Raw genomic sequence first — 20,640 nt, 5'->3', positions numbered from 1 at the left:
CACTGTTTATTGTTTCTTATCTGTGAAATGAAAGTAAATAAAAGCTTTGTTTCCACTGAGGGAAATGGTTTCAGCTTACAGAAATAGACAGCAGGTCTGCGTCGCCGCTACAATTCCTGCTTAACAGCTACCAGCTCTGCTGCAGCGTCACCAAAGTTCCCTTCACGGTTCAATAATCTATTTCCCAAATAAAAGAGCCACACACAGTTTTAGTCATTGCACACATATATTTATGAAAAAGCATTTAGCAGTAGACAAAGGTTGGTTATTTATTTAACATATATTACGATATAGATACTAAAACTACTTGGCTAAATATAAGGTAGATTACATGGAAATTATTATGGGATTTTTTTCTTTCTTTTAATTTTTTTAAAATGTTTTTTTACAAATAACAGCAATATGAAAAGGCACATTAGGATAAAAACATCAACACCGCTGTGAATAAAACATTTGGCTCCAGGTTTTTTTCATAGTGGCAACAGTCGTGACATATCCGTGTTAAAGTTCCATATCAAAGACAATTTAAAGGCCGTCCTCAGAGCCTCCGAAGTCTGGTGCGAGCAACCAGGACGCATTAGCCTCTGCTCTAAGACTTTCATATTTTTAAGAATTCACTTAAGGTGGTAATGTTTTTTCCATTTATAAGCACTGTACTAAAATGAATATTCAAAAATATATAGTTAAGGATATGTAAAATACTGAGTGATTTCCCACAGTGCAGCAGGAATACGGTAAAGCTGCCATGTTAATGCTGTTTTCGCTCAGGTTAATCCAAACCAGTACTGCTGTATTATCTGTAGTGTGGATATGAAGATCTGACGGAGAGCGGGTAAAAAAAACAAAGGAGCCAAAATGACAAACAGGAAGAAAAGCAAAGTAAATATGATCTGAATGCATTGTTAGTTCAAATCTCCACATTCTCGATACTAAATACTCAATGAAAGAAAGCATACCATCTCTACAGAGATAGGTCAAGTTCAGTTTTTTCCCTTGTTTCCACTGTTAAGGACGTTTGTGTAAAGGCTAATGGACTTAAGGAAATTCCCCAGAGCCTTGAAATGCACTTAAGGATAATTTAAATTAGTGCGGCTCCTCAGGATGACTTTAGAAAAACAAGAGCTACTAAGGCAAATATTTTACGATGCTTCATACAAGAAGGCACAGATATATTTATAGACAGTTTCACTGGAATTGCATTGCTAGGCAACAGCTTGAGTCCATGTTTGCTTCCTGTCTGCGGATGTCATTCACACACACTGCAAAACATCCAACAGGAAACACAAAGGGACCCATTTAGAACATTTATGTTGTCAAATTCGAAACGCTCCATATGAGGATACTTTAAAGCTGCCGATTCGGCATGAAGGCACAAGAGTAATGTATATGGTCATGCTGTGTGCTAGGATATAATTTAATGTTTGGGTTAAGGCAATATATATATTTTGGGATGTTCTTATGGAGGATCACATGATGTGGGAGAATGTAACAGAAGGGTGTTTGGACAAGGGCTGCTGCAGAGTTGGAGATCTGGAGGCTGTTTTTATTCGTCTGCTGCGTCCGTATTTAGGGACTGCATCCTTTGAGGAATGGCCTGGCTCATTTTAAAGGCTTGAATGCACCCATTATCATTTGTTTAATAGTGGATTAAAGGAATACGTCACACACAAAGTGATCATTTAACAATGACGCACCACGTGTTCAATTTGTGGAGAAAACTTTGTTTTGCTCGCATGCCTCTGAACGAAGAATCCAAAAAAGACTAACCTTCATCTGGAATTGAAGTAAATTAGGATCGTGTTTAAAAAACAAACAGCAAAACCAGGGTTCCTGCAGATCCTTAAAAAGTCTTAAATTTGATTTTGAAAATTTAAGGCCATAAAATGTCTTAAAAAGTCTTATTTTTACTTGTGAGAAGTCCTAAATTTAGACTAACGAAGACATGTCTGAATACCTAATCAGATCTACCTATTACTGTATCTAGTTACATGAATAGTTATATGATTTTATGACTTTATTACTCGTAATGCTGTCACAAGTAACGGCACTGAGGTGACTTAGACCATACACTGAAAAACTTGGGACGATGGGCGTTGAAGCATCAGGCACTGGAGCACCGATGAGATGTGAACGTGATGTTTACTGCCGTGTATTAATGCCGTTTGTTGGTGTAAAATGGTTTTAATTTTTCTTTGTTGAGGTCTTAAAACGTCTTAAATTTGACTTTAAAAAGTCTGCAGGAACTCTGAAAACTGTATCTGAACATCTGCTTACAAGCTCTCACAACTCGTGCAGCATAATCAGTCTCATTTATCCAGTCATATGCTCCGTACTACTGGGCGATGCAGTGGTTAGCATCACAGCAAGAAGGTCCCTGGTTTGAACCCAGGGTGTGTCAGCGTGGGTTTCCTCCAGGTGCTCCAGCTTCCTCCCACAGTCCAAAGACATGCAGGTTAACTGGTGACTCTAAATTGTCCGTAGGTGTGAATGTGAGTGTGATTGGTTGTCTGTCTCTATGTGTCAGCCCTGTGATGGTCTGGTGACCTGTCCAGGGTGAACCCTGCCTCTCGCCTAATGTCAGCTGGGATAGACTCCAGTAAGTAAGTGTCCACGAACAGGACATGCGGTTACAGAAAATGAATGAATGAATGAGTACAAACAGTCTCAGGCACGGCTGAGTAGCGTGCCAAGGCACACGTGTGTCTGCGTGTGTTTGGACAGTGATCAAGCAGAGCCTGTGTTCGGGAGGAGTGACCATGCGGCTGTCTTGTGTGGACCGTTACATCATTCCATAACCACAAACCATGGATTACCAGAAGTGTCCGGAAGCATGGACAATTATAAAGCAGCCGCCAACAATGTAAGAACAGGCATAAAAATGGACCAAATTACAATGCAGTGTTACAGGAGCTGATGGGATCACATGTCACTGGAGCTGTTCCTTGTATAATTCCATGTGACAAATAAATGAGTGCATGCTCAGGTGCACTCAGGGGGTGCTACTTGTCGGCAAGGGTGTTTAAGATTAAATTTAAAGTGTAACATTGGTCGGTTAGTTGTCCTCTGCACTGACCTCTCCTGATTCAAATCACCCATCAAAACTCATGTTTTCAAAACGGCTTTTAATGTGTATTTTATGATTGTTTTTTTACTCGTGGAAAGACTGGATACATAAGACTTTGATTACACTGCATGAGTTGTGTGAGAATTTAAATTCATGAAGGGTGTTCGCCTTTTTGGATTCTTCGTTCAACGTGGCAGCATGCAAGAAAAACAAAGGTTGCTTCACAAAGTCAAGTACACACATGATCATTTTGCGGGTGAAATATTCCTTTAAATCAGACTGAAACTTCCTCAGTTATACTTTTATATCATCTCTATCCTGCTACATCGTTTACCAGTCAAGTAAACATCGCTTATTGTCACTTGTGCTGTGAATTCAGATATCATGGGACTCGTCTGAGTTCATTCACCACTGGGGGCGACTCTGCAGCGATACATATGTGGAGGCTGATACAGAGCGCCTGAAGGCACCATTAGTTTTGGCAGCTGTTAGGATGACTGTCTTATTTAGAAGGTTGAATGTTGACCCACATTCATTCAAAGAAGTCGGCCCATGAGACGGGACGCCGCTGTCATCATTGTGGTCGGGCACTTTTGAGAAAGAATAATTTCTTTCTCAGAAGTCTTTGTCGACTTTTTTGTAGACCTTTCTTCAGTCACTGAGCGTTTTGCTGAGATGAGTGTGAGTCGTGTTTTTTGATGGACTGATTTCTTTAAGCACAGTTACTTTTAGTTGCTTTACCGACATGAGTAGGACGCAAGGACTCACAGCTCTTAGTTAGCAGCAGTGCGTTCACATCAACTCAACTGCAGCTATGCTTAATTTCAGCTTTAAAAACGTCACTGAAATGCAAACAATGCAAAATGTTTGCATCAAACAGAGTTAATGTGACTCAGAAAGTTTCTGATTTTCTTTCTGTTGTACTCACAATTTGGAATCTGAGATATCTCTGCGTCTCTAACTCAAACACATTCTCCATAACAGCACATTTATACTGCATACAGATAAACACGTGTCACATGCTGAGGCATTCTGTACATACGGCATTGTTGTGAGCCAAAGCAGACACGAGTACGATTACAGACTGTATTTATACACTTACATCAACCACATCCAAGGGTTTTATTTAAAATATACAGATGCTTTTTATCTGTAACAATTTTAATTTGAAGGTACGGCTGTGCGCTCAGGTAGCTATCACTTTCAGTGATTCTTTACAAAGATGACGACGATGTCTTTTAGATAAAGTGTCTACTTTCTCAGCATCAAAGTTTAGATTGATTATATATATATATATAATTATATATATTTACAAAACAACAGCATGTTCAGGTTTTTTTTTTTTTAGTATTTTCAGGTATTTATACTTGGGAGATTTTCAATGTCCCTGGCTGAAAACAAGGAAGTGACGACACCTGGTTTCCCTTATAAAAAACCTATTTCTTTGGCTATTTGGATTTACTTGACCAATCCTCCTAGCTGGCTCAAGCTCCATCCTTTTTAAGCGCACTTGTGACTTTATACTTCATTATTACTGTAGTGTATCTTCACTAACAATTGACAAGCAACAGATTTTTAAACATTGCAGACTGGACAAAGTATAAATGACACAGAGTGATATATAAAACATACGACAATGAGGGTAAGCATGAGAGTCCGTGGATAAGCACTGATACAGGCAAACTATACTGAGTTTTGTCCTTGTCCTGGGTTTGTCGGAAATGACAACATGGCTCGGCTCTACTCCGCCAGGTACATGGCCACATCACAAGCAGGAGCAGCGAAGATCCCACTGCGTTCAGTCAGGACTCTTTCATCCTGCGGGAGAGAGCAGAGAGGACATGTGGTTTAAGGAAACTGTGGTTAAGGGTTTTTTTTTTTTTTCATTTTTTGCATACAAATAACAGTGACTGAAAAAAATAAGGGAACACTTAGTCATCACAGTGTAACACAGAGACAGTTAAACAGCTGCTTTGGTGCAAATCAAAGTGACAACAGGTGCGATGGAGAGGCAAAAGCAAGACAACCCACAAAAACAGATTCCAAAGATTCCAGACGCAACAAAACTGTTTTAGGACACTGCAGAGAAAAGTTGCAGTGGTCTGAATGACTCGGTTGTATATTGGCTCAGGTCTGCTCATGCAGTTGCAAGGGATTCAACTGTCTCGACCTTGTAACAAATCAGCGGCAAGCTCAAGATTTTTTTTTTTTGTACAGCTGGGTACCCACGTGGGCCGTACACATGGTTGCACGCTGCGGCTGTTGCACACACACAGTAGTGAACATGGCAGACTTCTGGACAGAGGAGAGAAAAGACGAGCTCATAAATCTTTTGGATGCACTACCCTGTTTGTGTAACGTGAGGTTACATGTGTAACCCTGGTTCTCTGAGTGAAGAGGCTTCCCCTCCACCCAGAGATATATTGTATATATCTCTATTGGAGACCTGAACCCTTGGGTCAGGTGACGTGGATCATTTCTTTAAGACAATCCACCTGTGGACGTGGCTGACAGCCTATATAAACCCCTGTCAACCACGCCCCCCTGTGATCTAGATCTGATGGAACAAATCCTAGAGTGGCCTTGAGGTGGAGGGGAAGCCTCTTCACTCAGAGAACCAGGGTTACACATGTAACCTCCCATTCTCTATCGTTCTAGCTTCCCCTCCACCCAGAGATATATTGTATATATCTCTATTGGAGATCTGTAAGACACACCGCAAGGGGATAGAGCAGCATCAACTTCGAATGAACCCTGTACAAACAAAAAATAAAGATGTAATTGTCTCAAAGAAGCAACACACGCCACACTGCTCCAAGTGGAATCAGCAAAATCACTGGGGGCGTGGTTGACAGGGGTTTATATAGGCTGTCAGCCACGTCCACAGGTGGATTGTCTTAAAGAAATTATCCACGTCACCTGACCCAAGGGTTCAGGTCTCCAATAGAGATATATACAATATATCTCTGGGTGGAGGGGAAGCCTAGAACGATAGAGAACACCAGTTTAAAGAGCTACTCCAACAAAACAACGCAAAGAAAAGGTAACGTTAGGGTATCTAACCAGAGACGGTCACGTTCAAGAATCATTGAGTGCTCTGCTGATGCATCCATGTGCTCTCTGGGGTTTGTTGTGCTCAGCTTTACGTTACATCGTAACGTACCCGTTGCTGTAGAAACGACAGCAGTTTACAGGATGTCGTAAGAGCCAGTCTCAGCTCGGTGCCTTGGTGTGAAATGTACTGTTGCAAGACGTTGTCTAAGTCTACACGAGGAGAGGCTGACAGGGCCGTAGAAGGGCATCAACCCAGCAGCAGGACCAGTATCTGCTCCTTTGTGTGAGGAGGAACAGGAGGAGCACTGCCAGAAATGACCTCCATAATGTGACTGACGCACATTATGAGCTGCCGTGATAAAAATCAAGTTGGATCAGGCTGTGATTTCAATTTTTTACTTTGACTTTCAGTGTGATCTTGAATCCAGCCCTCAGTGGGTTGATGATTTTGGTTTCCACTGACCATTGTTAAGTCATTTTGTTCTCTGTCAATAGAGATTTTCCACTTGAATAATTCATTCATCAGGATCTGATGTGTGATTTAAGTGTTCCCCAATTTTTTCTGAGCAGTGCATGGATGCTTCACACACATTTTCCACCCGCCAGCACAGAAGATCTACGCAAGCAGCACAATTTCAAAGTGGGCACCCAAGATTTGAGTCATTGATTCAGTATGTGACCAAATGTCTCCCCTTCTGTTCCTGAGATATGACGTTGAGTAATGGCCAGAAAAGTGTTTTACGCAGAACGTTATGATGTCACAGTGAAGCTGACCTTTGTTTTTCTGGATATAAAATGTCTTCACTTCATCATTTTATTCAATTAGACATTTAAGTGAAGTGTTGTCATAATCAGCATATGAATTCTTGACTTATGCAAAAAAACACGTTTTGCGAGGTCAAACTGAACTTGACCTTTGACCACCAAATTCTAATCTGTTTATTTTTCAGTCCAAGTGGACGTTTGTCTCTGTCAACTACGATGGAGTGTCAGAAAAAAATAATAATCTGAGATTTCAGTAAGTCACAACATTGCATCACGAGACCTTTGCTCTGTTTGGGACTGTCTCACTACTTCAGGATGCTTCCTATTCAAAAGCTCAGGGAAGCAGCTGCCAGCTCCGTTTTAACTGAGGTGGTGAAGTTTACAATTGTTTAGACAATTAGTCAATTAGACAATAAGTAACACAATCGTGAGATTTATGCCTGATCAGTACAAGTGTTTTCCATTAGTTTCAAGTTTCCACCTCTGTTGGAGAGCAGCACACAGAGTCCCAGACGGGGCGATGTGTCTGTCTGACAGTTTGAAACAACAGAGTAAATCAAGCCTACAGGGATAACATCAATACCTGAGGTCAATACAGAATGCTTTAGAGCCTTACTGCATTATTCCATTATATTTGTATTACTTTAATTTTCACCTGGTGTCTGAATTTCATGTTTTCCTTTTCATAATTAGATATTTCCTCCATAAAATGATGCAAAAAGGCAGAAATTGGTGCAGAAATATTCACCACAATGCAGGAAATTAAGTGTTTGACGCTAAAAACGTCCTGAAGGAAGAACCCAAGACCCCACGCCTTTGCATGGCAGAGAATTTGTCTTTTGGTCTTGAACTTCTCACTTTAAACTGTACACGTCATTTGTTAGTATATTCTGACGCTGTTTAGACATAATGATTAATTGGTTCATTTAAATAGTAATCTTCAGAATTGATCATAAAAATAATCATTAGTTGAGGCCCTACATTTATTAAGAGTCTAAAAATACTGACCATCATCGTTTATTTTCTCCTTTAATTTGAATGATCTTGTTTACCTGCGTCTCTCTGTGGCATTCCAGGTAGTGCTGAATGTTGAGTGTGTGCTCTGAAGAGGACATGTTGGGCGGAGCGGTCAGAGGACTGATGTTGGCGTTCTCCTGGTTGATGGCCGATGTGCCCACCACAGGCTCGCTGTGGCTCCACTGGAAGTAGCAGGAACCTTGAGGGGGACTCTGATCCAGAGACGTGTCAGCCCCCCTCAGGCCTGAAGACCCAGACAGAGCCAGGACGTCGCCTCCTGCTGGACTGTTAGAAAAGTGCTGGTCAAACATGCAGCTGCTGTGAGTAGCTGCCTGGCCACACGTCAGCCCTCCCTGCTGAGTGTGGCTCAGTCCGGTGACGTTCCTTGGCCAAAGGCCAGCACGTGGGAATGTTTGGCTTTGTGGAGTTTGGCTGTGGCATGCTGGCATCGGCTCATGTCCGTTCTGCATGACGCCAGCATGAGGCAGCTTCTGCTGCTGGCCCTGCGGCCACTGCTGAACCTGGTGGTTGTGCGTTTCAAAAGCGGAGCTTCCTTGCAGACACGTTGTGGGAAAGGGAATGGGAATATTAGGTGTGCTAGAGGAAACAAAGTCATTGCATGGAATCAGGGGTGGCAAAATGTCCATGACGCCAAGATCTACATTGTTTGGTTGTTGAACAGAGCTCTGCAGCAGCTGTCCGTCTGGTGTTATTGCAGGAGCCTGCAAATTGTTTTGAGGACCCCGCAGAAGCTGACTGGACTGCGTCTGTGCAGTCGGGAAGCCCATGTGGTTGATAGGTGCCTGTGCACAGGATTGAAAAGGGGTTGAGGCAGCGGAGACGTCAGAGACAGTGAGCTCTGGGAGCTCTATAGAGGGGCTGTAAATGTCCTGGAGCTGCAGCTGCTGAAGAGGGGGCAGGTTGGTGTCAGCCTGAGGCATCAGGGGACCGTGGTGGGAGAGTTTCTGGGTGCTGCTGAACATCTGAGCAGACTCTGCCAAGCTTTGCCCTGCAGTCACTGGACCATTCATTGCATTCTGCTGGTGAGCATAGAGACCATTCACTGGAGAGTAAGTACAATCAGGGCTCGGGGCCTGAAACAACTGAGGCTCACTATGTCCAGCGGCTGAGAGCTGGACAGCCTGAGTGAAGGGGACCTGCTGATTGTTGTTGACTGCTGTGAGGCAGGCGGGAGTGCCGGTGTTGAGACAGTGATCTCCCTTCTCCTTGAACAAAACACTATCAATGAAGTCAAATATGTCATTAGTGAGGATGCTGTCCAGCTCAGACCTGACGCCGTTCTGCTGGCCCTCGTCCTGACTTAATCCCTTGAGCGTGTTTTCCCACTCCATCAGCTCTGCATCACTGACCTCCAGATTCTGCAGAGCTGCAGAGAAGTCACCGTCCTGTGCCATTTTTTCCAGGTTGTCAATCACAGCCATCACTGACTGCTTGGCCTCCTCTTTCAATGCAACAGGGTCACTTGACGTGGTTGTAGTTCCACTGTCGTGCCATACGTCACTGGTAACGCTAATCAGGGCCTCACTGTCCAAAAACACCTGATCCACAGGTAGAGGGGGGTCTACTGGCTGCGAGTAGGCTCTTTCGTCCTGACTCAGGAAGCAGTCCAGCAGAGAGCCAGGGGTCACATCCTTTTTAATGTCGTCTGTGTTGTTAAACATTTTATTGAACTGAAACTGAGTGATGTCCACTGTGGGGCCGGTGTTGTACAGGACACCCTCTCCTGTGGTGAAGGAGAAGGGAAGCTGCAGCCTCCTCTGACGCAGATATTCCTCACCCTCGGCATTGCTGAAAAAGAACAAATAGCTCATTACATTACTGACACCAAGATCAGAGTCTTATTGAGCTGAGTAAGAAACCTGGTCAGATAGGTGTCTCTTTTACCCGTGCATCTCCTGTCCTGGCAGACAACATGCCATCTTTCATAATCATGGCATGTAAGGGAGTCACTGACGGTTATTAAAGGTGGGGTAGGCAGTTTAATTTTAGCTTCACTGGGCAAAAATCCAGAATAACTTTAAGCATATTGTAATTCAAGTGGACTGACAGTAAACTAGACATCAGCAACTTCTCTTGGCTCCATTTTTAGGCCGTAGAAAATGTAGCTTGTGACAGGAGACTTTGATCAATCACAGGTCATTTCAGAGAGAGGGCATTCCTATTGGCTGTACTACAAATGCAGATGTGCGTGCGCGCCCTCAGTGAAAGCTTAATTCAATGGTGCAGAATCCTGCAGAGAAAGCTGCTATTTCGGCATTGTCAGCAACTGCCTACGCCGCAAACAACCCAAAAAAGGTAGACTTATCTAGGGCTTCGAATCACAGTGTGTCCTCCGCCTCACTCCTCGCTGCTAAAGACCACCTCGCTGGTAGAAGTGTGGGCAGCAGTTTCCGAGACAAACCTACAGTCAGCAGCAGCAGCAACTCCAATCCAGCCAACTCAAACCCCATCTCCGGGGGATCAGTGAGCCCAACTCCCTGCTAGATCAGCAAACTTTCTGTTGCTGCCTTTACACAGGTTAGATCCTGTATTGCTGCTTTTCCTGATTTCTGCCTGCGCCAGCTTTAAAGGGTCAAACACTTACACCAAAGCTCTCTGATACGCGATGATGAATTCAGGTCTTCCTCCTTTGTAGATCAGCTTGGCGTTGGCCTTCACCCACACCCAGCCGTTCAACTTGCTCAGGAGCCTGAAAACAGTCAGACCGCTCTCTCCTGTTTTAATCACTGTGAAATAAAGACAAAAACAACACACAATGAGAGGTTTCCAGTAAAGTGGCAGTAAATGTTTGGTGTAACTGCTGTTATGGTTTATTCACCATACAGTACACTGTGATGTGCTGTTCTTAGAGCTTCGCTAGCAGATGAATTTAAAATATAATGTTTCCCTTGAGGGCAGGATTAGAAAAAAGACCACTGGGTCATTAAGATCATTTTGGAGGCATACATTTCAGGTTTCACAACTTTTCCATCAGATGTTTCTTGACTACAAACTGAAATTATATCCCAAGAAGTTACTCAAAACTTTAGAATTCAACCTAAGGGGGTCACAAATACCCACAACTAAATTGCATGTCAATATGGACAGTATTTGATGTGATAATTTACTCTGGATCCAAGTATAATCGCTGTTTCATTACGATACATAAAAAGGTTACACTAATTACAGTATTTTTATACAATTAACACAAAATTTTAAATGTGCTTAATCATGTAAAACACCACGACAAACAAGCTACTATAAAGGCTAATAGTTTAACAATATTTTCTTGAAGGTCCAGTGTGAAGGATATAGGGGGAAGGAGAAATTGAATATAATATAATGTTTGTTTTCTTTGGTGTATAATCGCCTGAAAATAAGAATCGTCGTGTTTTCATTACCTTAGAATGAGACATTTATGTCTACAGTAGCCCAGAACGGACAAACCAAACACTGACTCTAGATACACCCATTTGTGTTTTCCCATCAGGCCTGTCCGCGACGAGAAAAACACCAATTTCTTAAAGTGAAACTGCATAATTCAGTGTTGTAAATGGTTTAAATCACAAGGTCCACGTGTTTTGAAGAGGAAGAGATCTATGCATATTATTCAGCTCACGGTAAAAACCTCTTTAACATCTGGATCTTAAAGTATCAGAGAAAAAGGTGAGCACACATTAGCAGGTGCTGGGCTAGCAACCTGTCTCTGACAAACCAAACAGCATTGGAGAAACACTGATATGTAACATGAAACTGCTTAATTCAGTGTTTTTATCGGTTTTAATTATTTGGTTGGTCTGTTGGAGAGGAGGAGACCTGTGTGGATAATTCGGCTCCCAGTAAAAACCACCTGAACAATGAATACAGATGTAATTCTAACCAGGAGAAGTTTCAGCTGATTGCAATCTGCAATCCTCACCACTAGATGCCACTAAATCCCCTAAATCTCACACATTGGGCCTTTAAAACAAGTATTTTTCTTTGTATGACCTTTCTAGTAGGAAACAACTTTTAAGCTGCCTATTTGATTACCTCCTACATCAAACAATATTGTTGCATCTCCATCAAATAATATCCACATTTAATGTTCATGTGCAGTAGAATTTGCCAACATACTGCGGATGTGGTTGTCGGCACAATACATCATGTCAGCAGCGTGGATGAATTGGTAGCCGGAGCCTCTCATGCACAGTTCAGTCTCTGAATAGCCCAGAACAATCTTCCCCCTGGAGAAAGGCAGAAGAAAAAACACAGAGTTTGTTGAAGCTGGAAGAAACCTCAGTTGAAGACAGTTGAGATGCAGCATGTGGGATTTTTTTTTTTGCTGCAGTTGGCAAAATAATACATTTAAAAGAAATAATGGAAGAAGTCGCAGCACCTGCTATCTACACCTGTGGGTGTGAAGTCCAGCTTGTGCTTAGTTTGAAAGAGGAGCATTTTGGCTCTGATCTCCACGATGGTTGGAGACTGGACGGGCATAGCGATGGAGAAAAGTGCCAGCTGAGGTTTGCTAGCGTTCCCATTGTCCCTCATAAGCCTCTGGCCATGGAGGTACTTCAGTCGACCCTGGAACTTCAGAGCCTGGACAGGGTGGGAAAAAGGGGGAGGATGAGAAACTCTGGGGGTTTAGCTTGGAACCACAGCACACTTTTACACTTTGTCAGTCAGTGCATTTTTAGATGAGCTTGGGCCCAGTTGTTGATGATGTATGTACTTTCACTTTGCACGACAGAGTCTAAACTTGCATTTGTAGATGCAGTGATAAACTGTGTTTACTGAAAACGGTTTTCCAAAGAGTTCCTGAGCCCATGTCGTAATATCCGTCAATCATGGTGGTTTTTAATACAGTGCTGTATGAGGGGTCGAAGGTCACAGGCATTCAATGTTGGTTTTCAGCCTTCCTCCTTATGTGCACAGATTTCTCCAGATTGTCTGAATCTTTTGATGGTTTTATAGATTGTAGTTGGTGAAATTCATAATTTTCTTTCAACTACATGCTGAGAAACCTTGTTCCTAAGCTGCTGGACTATTTGCCCGCACAGTTTTTCACACAGTGGTGAAACTCACACCGTCCTTGCTGGTGAACAACTGAGCCTTTCGAGGATGCCCCTTTCAAAGCCAATGATGATACTCACCTGTTACCAGTCAACCTATTTAGTTTTTCAACAACTTTCCCAGTCTGTTATTGCTGCTGTCCCAACTTTATTGGAGTGTGTATGAGTGTATATTTACAAAAAACAATTAAGTTTATCAGTTTCTCGTCTCTGTTCTCTATTCAATTGAATATAGGTCAAAAAGAATTTTAAATAATTTCTGTGTTTTTTTATACACAGCGACTGTTTAGGAATCAAGGTTGTAGTTTCCTGAAATGGCTCCAAATATTTCGTAACTGCATGAGATTCAAGCAAAAGTAATCACGCCACATTACACCTAGTCTGAGTGGGCGGAAGTTAGCTGCATAGATCAGCCTCTCATCGGGCGGAACGAGCCACCCGCTGAAGTCCCGCCCTACCACCTCCGGTTGTGTAGCAGTTTTCAACACGTCCTTTACTAACTTTTGCGGTGTTTGATCTTGCGGGGATGTAGCCATTTTTCTGCCATGGTTCGCGTCCTATAGGCGATATTTTTCTGGGCGTGTTACACCAAAACCTGTTTCCCCCCAGCAATATTTTTGCAAGCGCACCGTTGCTGTGGCACCGCCCAGAACGATTGTGATTGGTTGAAAGAAATAAAAAAAGCTGGGGCGTTTTTTTCTCCAATCTTAAAGTGAGAGTCGGCGCAGCCAGACCTTTCTTTTCTTGAGAAAGGTCTGGTGAGCGAGACTACATTACACCTGATTTCGACGACGTAACTTTAAATACTGTACTCACCAGGAAGCCAGAGGAATTGTCCAGGAGGCAGCGGAAGCGACACACAAAGCTCCTCTCCAGGAAGGCGGAGTTCTCTGGGGGAAGCTGCTCAGGACTGTAAATCATTGTGCCGCCACAATTCTGCGAGGCTGAGAACACAGGTTGACGTGAAACATTACGCGTCAGAGCCAGTTACCTTAATCACTGATTTATGTCAGTTTCTTGTCGTGTTCAGGTGTGGAAAGACTGAGTTCATGCTAAAACCTGAAATACAGTCACTGTTCTTACCGTTTTCTCCGTCACCGGCAGATAGGGGGTTGAGAGCAAAGTGAAGCTGCTGTCTGAACAGAGCCCGGTCATCAGTATGGATGAGCTCAAACACACTCTGGTGAACCACGTCAGACTGTCGGCAGAGGAAGAGACACAGCACTTCATCAGCAACTCAAGTCCTTTAAACACGAGATATACACTGATTCAGAATCCGGAGTAGGGTTGCAAATTTCAAGGAATACTCAAGGTGGAAACTTTCAATGGGAATCAACAGAAACAAAGGGGTTATTTATCTATATTTGTATTTCATTGTACATTATTTATTGATGTCATCCTATATATTCTATCTCATCTTTAATTGCAAATGGTGCTTTTACTGCTAAGCTGACCCGTTCTCTTGTCTAGTACATTTCAATATATGGTTCCTGCTTTGTCTCTTTTTGACCTAAGGGGTCCTTGGCTTGAAAAACGTTGAACACCCCTGGTTTAAAGCATACTTGTCATATGAAACGACAGCTCAAAAGTGGTTTATACTGCAGCAGGAGGGGTATAAGAAGTTTCTTTTGACGCTTGGAAACTTGTGACGCATTGGTGACAAAATGAGTGATGTAATTTATATCTACAGGCGGAGTTTCGCAGAGTCTCAGGCTGTTGCTTGAACTAAAGGCTGTACTTTGGCATTTTCGTATTGCCCGCAGTATAGAAGCAGATAAAGACAGACCCGCCCCTCTCTCTCTCAGACTTGGACCATGTTTAACCATAAGAAATGGAGATCATTTCTTGCCAGCCGTCCACAATACGTCACCCACTGGCGCGAGCGTTTATTGGTCCTGTGTGGCACAGTGCATCCTTTTTCTCTGTTCTCTCTGGTCATGTGGCACCAATTTCAAAAGTATTTGCATCTTTCTACTGCATAGACAACCTAGTTTTATTAAAGGGGCATCTTTCCAGCGGTGAAATACTTCTTAAACATCTGTGTGAGATATTTGTACCCAAGTGTTGGACATCTCTTCTACCACCACCACCCCTCTCTTGATTGTTACTGCCAAGAGTTCAAAAGAGGGAACCTTTAACAGTCAACTTTCAAGTCTACAAATGAGTATTTGATTCTACAAAAAAATATTGTATGTAATGTTACATATTATTATAAAAGCCAACATCTTACCTGATGAAAGCCCAGGTAGTCCTTGATTGTGGCAGAGACATAAAACACCAAGCCCTCTGACGTGACCACGATCACAAACCCGTTCAGTGCCTGCACAGGGAACAAACAGTCAGTCAGCATTCAGAGGTTTCTTTAAAGTGCATGCACACATGTCATTGTGCTACTGCAGCACTTTTAAATAATTAAATACCAAAGTCAAACCCATGTGCATACAATTTGGCCAATGAAAATATACATGTTCGAATTAAAGCAAGTAACACTTGCTGCCGGTCCGCTGCTTGTGCTCACGACCATTATTTTGAGTGGTGGAAAATATGCTTTGCTGGTGGATTTTTTCATCCACCAGTCAAAAAGTTAATCTAATTAATCAGACTTAAGCTTTTTCAAAGTCCTCTAGTGTTGGGTGGGCGTAACTGTAGGACTCCAGGGAAAGAAATGAAACTACAGATCTGTTTGGAAGTATCACTTTATAAATCAACTTTCACCGATTTCTAAAAGGTCAAAATAAGCACAGAAATAAATCCCATTCTGTTGAAGAAAAAAAAAAAAAAAAAAAAAAGAATTAAAATTTAAAATCTGAATTAAAATAATAATAAAAATAAATGTATATAAATAAATAAAAACAATAAAACTAAAACTCCTGTGTAATGTTGTTTTTGAACACCAACAGCTGCTGATTCTCAAAGGCCCTTTGTGTTACACAATGACCGCCCGTTGAGATCATTATACGGAACAAAGTGTGAAAATGCTCATGACAGGTGAGCGTCAATAAACAAGGTGCAGAGTACGTGACAAAGCGCGGGTTTTGTGAAGAGTCACAGAGCGTGGCCGGGCTTTGGCAAGAGTCAGCAAGAGGAGCAGCCTCACCTGTCAAAACTTCCTCCTGCATGGATAGACCTGGATTAACTCTACACAACCTGACTAGAGTACAAACAAACAAAGTCTGACTGGGCATTTAAACACCTGCTAGCCTCAGGCTGTTTAGTAATCAATCAGGCTGTGGGACTTTTTCTTCTACACAAAGCAGTAACAGTCAATCAAACTGTTTAAAGGTGTATTTGTACTATTTTTAGGGTGCCTAGCCTTTAATCTATTGTGTGTGAGTTTGTGCTATTTGCTTGTTGTGATCTTTGTGTGACCTGTCTGGTGTTGCTTTCAGAGTGACCGCTGTTTTGGCAGCAGGGGAGTGCCATATCATCTCATTCACAATAATATGAAAAATTCATATTGTGATACTCGCGATATTTCAGCTTGTTGACACTGACGTCATACTGTAACCCACGGCAACAACAAGCATGGCTTAAAGCAAAATTATTACAGACTCCTTGGTGGCTCCAAAAAGAGGAGCAGCTTCAGTAGTGTACTAATTTGTCATATCGTCAAGAATATCGTTATCACAAAAACACCCTGAAATATTGTGATATTATTTTAGGGCCGTATCGCCCACCCCTAACTGGCAGTTGATCTGACTGAGGAAATGCACATCATCTGACCTGGCTTCATAGTCCTGCTCCTCATGGCCACAGTTTGGATTGATTAGTGTCGAAGAAAAGGTATTTCTTTCAGGGATGGGGCATTTATAAGATTTCAGATTACATCCATGTCGGTCCAGACTCTCATGTAACCATGACGGTAGACAGTGCGTCATATGTGGATGTGTCTGTTTTTCTTTCAAAGTTTTTTTTTCTTTCAAGGTGGGGACCCAAGATTAGTGTCACCAATTCAGTATCTGACCAAATGTCTCTCCTTCTGTTCCTGAGACATGATGTTGAACAATGGCCAGAAAAGTGTTTTTGCGGAACATAATGACGTTACAGTGGGTTGACCTTTGACCTTTTGGATATACAATGTCATCAATCATCATTTTATTCTATTACATCCCATTTTATCCCCTTCCTGTCAAATTTTGTAATAAGTGATGTATGAATTCTTGACTTATAGTCAAAAACAGGTCACAGTGACCTTGATTTTTGACCTTTGACTATCAAAATCTAATCACTTCATCGCTGAGTCCAAGTGGACGTTTGTGCCAACTTTTAGAGAACTTCCTCAAGGCGTTGTTAATATATCGTGTCCACAAAAACAAGATGTATGTCAGACAACACGTTAACATAACGCCTCTGACAACGCCTTTGCCGGTGAGGAGACATTATACAAGCCAAATGTAACAAGCATTACGATGAATGATGAACATACAACAAGCAGTTAGAGCAAATGTGACACATTTACAAGCAGCATCTGCATGGGTGCTTGACTTGTGTCTTACCTGGAGCAGCAGGTCGCCCTCAGAGAAGCCTGTGACGTCCATGTTGTTCCTGTTCTGCCCATTCTGTCCGTTCACTCCAGGTAACATCAGACTGCTGTTATTGGTCTTCATGGCCCCTGCACAAAAGGTGACAGAACAAAGATGAGGGGTCAGCAGAGGTTATATTAACATCGCTAAAGGTTTTAAGCATTTTCAGCAAGGTTATGTATTGTATCCCTCAATTGAACTGGCTTTGTGTGACAGACAGTGACGTGATCAGGATTTAAACCAATAAAAGGCCATGGGTGGGAGGCACCAGTCGTTTAATTTTTTTTTCATTTTGACAAATTCAGTGTTTTCTGCCCCCTGACACTTGGCCATCATTTGATTATGGTTACGTTAAATGCGTACTTTTCTAATGGAAGACAAAGCTGTTGAGCAGAACATGAGGGCTCTGTAACTACAGCTTGTGATCAGGTCTTCACTGTACCCCTGTCCAGGTAGATTTTTCTTACGTTTATATCTTGAATAATAATCTAAAAATAATAATTTCATTTGTTTTTATTCATAGAAATAAATAAAAAGCTAAGATATAGGCCTACTGTTTATTTTTAAAAATGTTTGCTTAAAGCCCTGACACATCAAGCTGACAGTCAGCCATGTCACCCTCGTCTGTGCAGTGTGTCCTGCACTGTTGGCCCTTGTCGGCCCCAGTCGTCTTTTTTTTTCTTCCCAATTCAACATGGTGAATTGGTGTCTGCCACAGAGGAGCCTGTCTGTGAATGAAATCACTCCGATTAGCAGTTCAGCTCAGCACACGAGAAGAGAAACGGAAGTGAGGAAAGTAAACAAACAGTTGAAGTCCAGAGGGAGTGAGACCGAAACAAACGTGTTACATAAGGTAAGATTATTTTTCTACAGCCACTGAGCCCTTTGGCAGAAACGTTTCCTGGTGGTTTGTGTTATTGTTCACTGGCACACAGTAAATATGTTCTGTTCTTTCAATATTGGATTGTGTTGTTAATGTGCTAACTAGAATTGAATGAGGATGACAGACTCCCGCCATCTGCTGCTGTGAAGTTATTTCCTCATCTCACGGTTGATCATCGGCTGTAGTCTTAACGGTGTGTTCATGGGCAACTTTTTTGGTTGAGACACGGCGACATCAGGAGATGCAGCAGGGGGCCTTTGTTGCCACTAGTTCTCTGAAGTTGATTTGGTAAGTTGAGGCCTTTACAAACCTAACATCATGAAGGCCTCATGACCTTCCATGAAGCTTTGGCGGCCCCTTGTGGTGGCAGTGGACCCTCAGGTTGGGAACCAGCGGCATAGTTATTCTCCCATTTTCTTTTATCAAAGTTTTTTCTCAGAGAAAGGTTGAAAAAGGACAGTTCTCAAACCTTCGTGTTAGTCTTACAGCCTGTATCATAATCAAATTATCTTGATAAATGGTCTTTATTGCTGTTGCACTAATGTTGAAGGTCACTACAGTTAATTTCTACAAAGATATTGAAAACTGCTGGTTTGAAGGGACTCTCCCAAATTTCAATAAAATAAATGGAAAAATGCTTTTCATCTTTTTTTTTTGGAGCTGCTTCTTATCAATCATCACTGACTTTAATAAAGCAGAGAGCCCTAACCACATACAGACAGTGCTATGTAAGATAAACAATGTCTGAAATGTGGCTTTATTGTCGTTTCACTGAAATAAATTATGTGTTTTGGAATTATTTAAGTCGTAAACTACTGCGGAAAAGTTATGGACGTTCTATTTGACAGGTATAAAAGCACAAACCAAGCATGCCAGCGAGTTCGTTGGTTGTAATAAACGGCAGTAGTCGGGGTCTCTGAGTTCATAACTGTCACTGTATATGCAGCACAGTGCAGGGGAATAGATAATGGGTCTTTTATATAGTTTACTTGGCAAAATATCACATGGCAGCCACATCAAATCTTGCATCTTGCCTAAAGACATACTATTTGTAGTCTCTCTTACACATTCCAGATGCACAGTATGTGGCTTGATTGATTATTCATTTAGAAGTAAAAAGTTTATTTGATGGCTGAGAACTTGTTTCGTTGCCTCGGCATGTTTAAGGTTGAGAAAGGCACAATGGGTTTGTTCTCTCAGGCTATAAATACACACTCCTCTGTTAATATAATGAGGCCACTTCAAGAGACCTGTCCACCAATCACATTTGAGACTTTACTCCAACTTGTCGAGGGATCCCCACCTTCATCTGCACCGTTTCAGAGGTCCTGTGACTGAAAGAACGTGAAGTAACAGGACACCGCTGACATTCATTAGAGACGCTGGGTGTCGAAAACATGTCAGCTAGAGAACAAAGCCAGTTTAGACAACTATTTCCAGGTAGAGGATTACGAAAACTTGGCAACGTCTCTGCTGTGTTTTTATATAAGAGAGATGTGCGAGGTGCCTGAGTGCGTTTGTTGCAGACACAAAATCAAACCTCCAGTGTAAGCAGAAGTTGCATCACATTGTTAATACTGCTCAGGCAGTGCTTAGAACGTCCACATCGAATGACAGCCTGCACGAAGTACAACAACCACTCGGCTCCACTGTTTGTGTTGGCTTTACCTTGGCATCTGGGTAAAGTCACACAGTCCCTGCTGAAAGGCGTCTCACTGTTGATCATTGTTCTCTGGGCAGCCCCGCCATGTCGTGTCATGTTTAGATTGCTTCCCACATTCAGAAGAGTCATGCTATTGTTCTGAGAGACGTTAACATCTGAATGATTCTGCACGTTCATGGTTGAACATACTTACGCTGCAAGCTTTAAGTCTGGGCACAATGCAAAAGTATGCAAATGAGCGTGTAAGTTAGCTGCGGCGAGATACAGCAAGTCAAAAGAGTTTTTTTAAATCACTGTGGCAGCACTTGAGTTTGTGTCACTCAGTAACATTATGAAACTGGCCATCGCAAGCTTAAAAGAATTAAAGGATACTATCTGGATTTTTTCTCCTAAGAACCAATGTATAACCTCATACAAAAGAAATCCCTCTCAATCATCACCTGTGACCACTAGAAGTGTGTGGGGTGTATTTGTCTGCAGAGACTCTGAACTGAAGTTTGTGCCTTTATACAAAGGTAGTCACCAGGAACCAGATCGTAAGTTGCACACATCTTAGAAAATTTTTGCACTGTACATCTCTGCAAACCACAGGTATGTTACATTCTTAGGTCAACTGG

At 42.2% G+C, this 20,640-nt stretch overlaps 1 protein-coding gene across 1 annotated transcript in view; it reads right to left on the bottom strand.

The window, feature by feature from the left end:
- Positions 1–207: 207 nt before the first annotated feature.
- Positions 208–20,640, bottom strand: part of LOC126392904 (aryl hydrocarbon receptor-like) — a 58,623-nt gene continuing 38,190 nt past the window's right edge. Inside the window, exons 3-11 of the mRNA XM_050048629.1 lie at positions 17,451–17,566; positions 15,185–15,274; positions 14,038–14,152; positions 13,771–13,898; positions 12,279–12,481; positions 12,017–12,126; positions 10,506–10,647; positions 7,936–9,709; positions 208–4,882 (exon numbers count right to left, since the gene is read on the bottom strand). Coding sequence (XP_049904586.1) covers positions 4,805–4,882; positions 7,936–9,709; positions 10,506–10,647; positions 12,017–12,126; positions 12,279–12,481; positions 13,771–13,898; positions 14,038–14,152; positions 15,185–15,274; positions 17,451–17,566 — 2,756 coding nt within the window. The 3' untranslated portion in view covers positions 208–4,804. The remainder of the gene's footprint in view (positions 4,883–7,935; positions 9,710–10,505; positions 10,648–12,016; positions 12,127–12,278; positions 12,482–13,770; positions 13,899–14,037; positions 14,153–15,184; positions 15,275–17,450; positions 17,567–20,640) is intronic.

Source organism: Epinephelus moara, chromosome 7 (assembly GCF_006386435.1).
Source record: "Epinephelus moara isolate mb chromosome 7, YSFRI_EMoa_1.0, whole genome shotgun sequence".
Lineage (NCBI taxonomy): Eukaryota > Metazoa > Chordata > Actinopteri > Perciformes > Serranidae > Epinephelus > Epinephelus moara.
The sequence above is the reverse complement of the archived record's forward strand: the minus strand, read 5'-3'. Positions and strand labels throughout refer to the sequence as shown.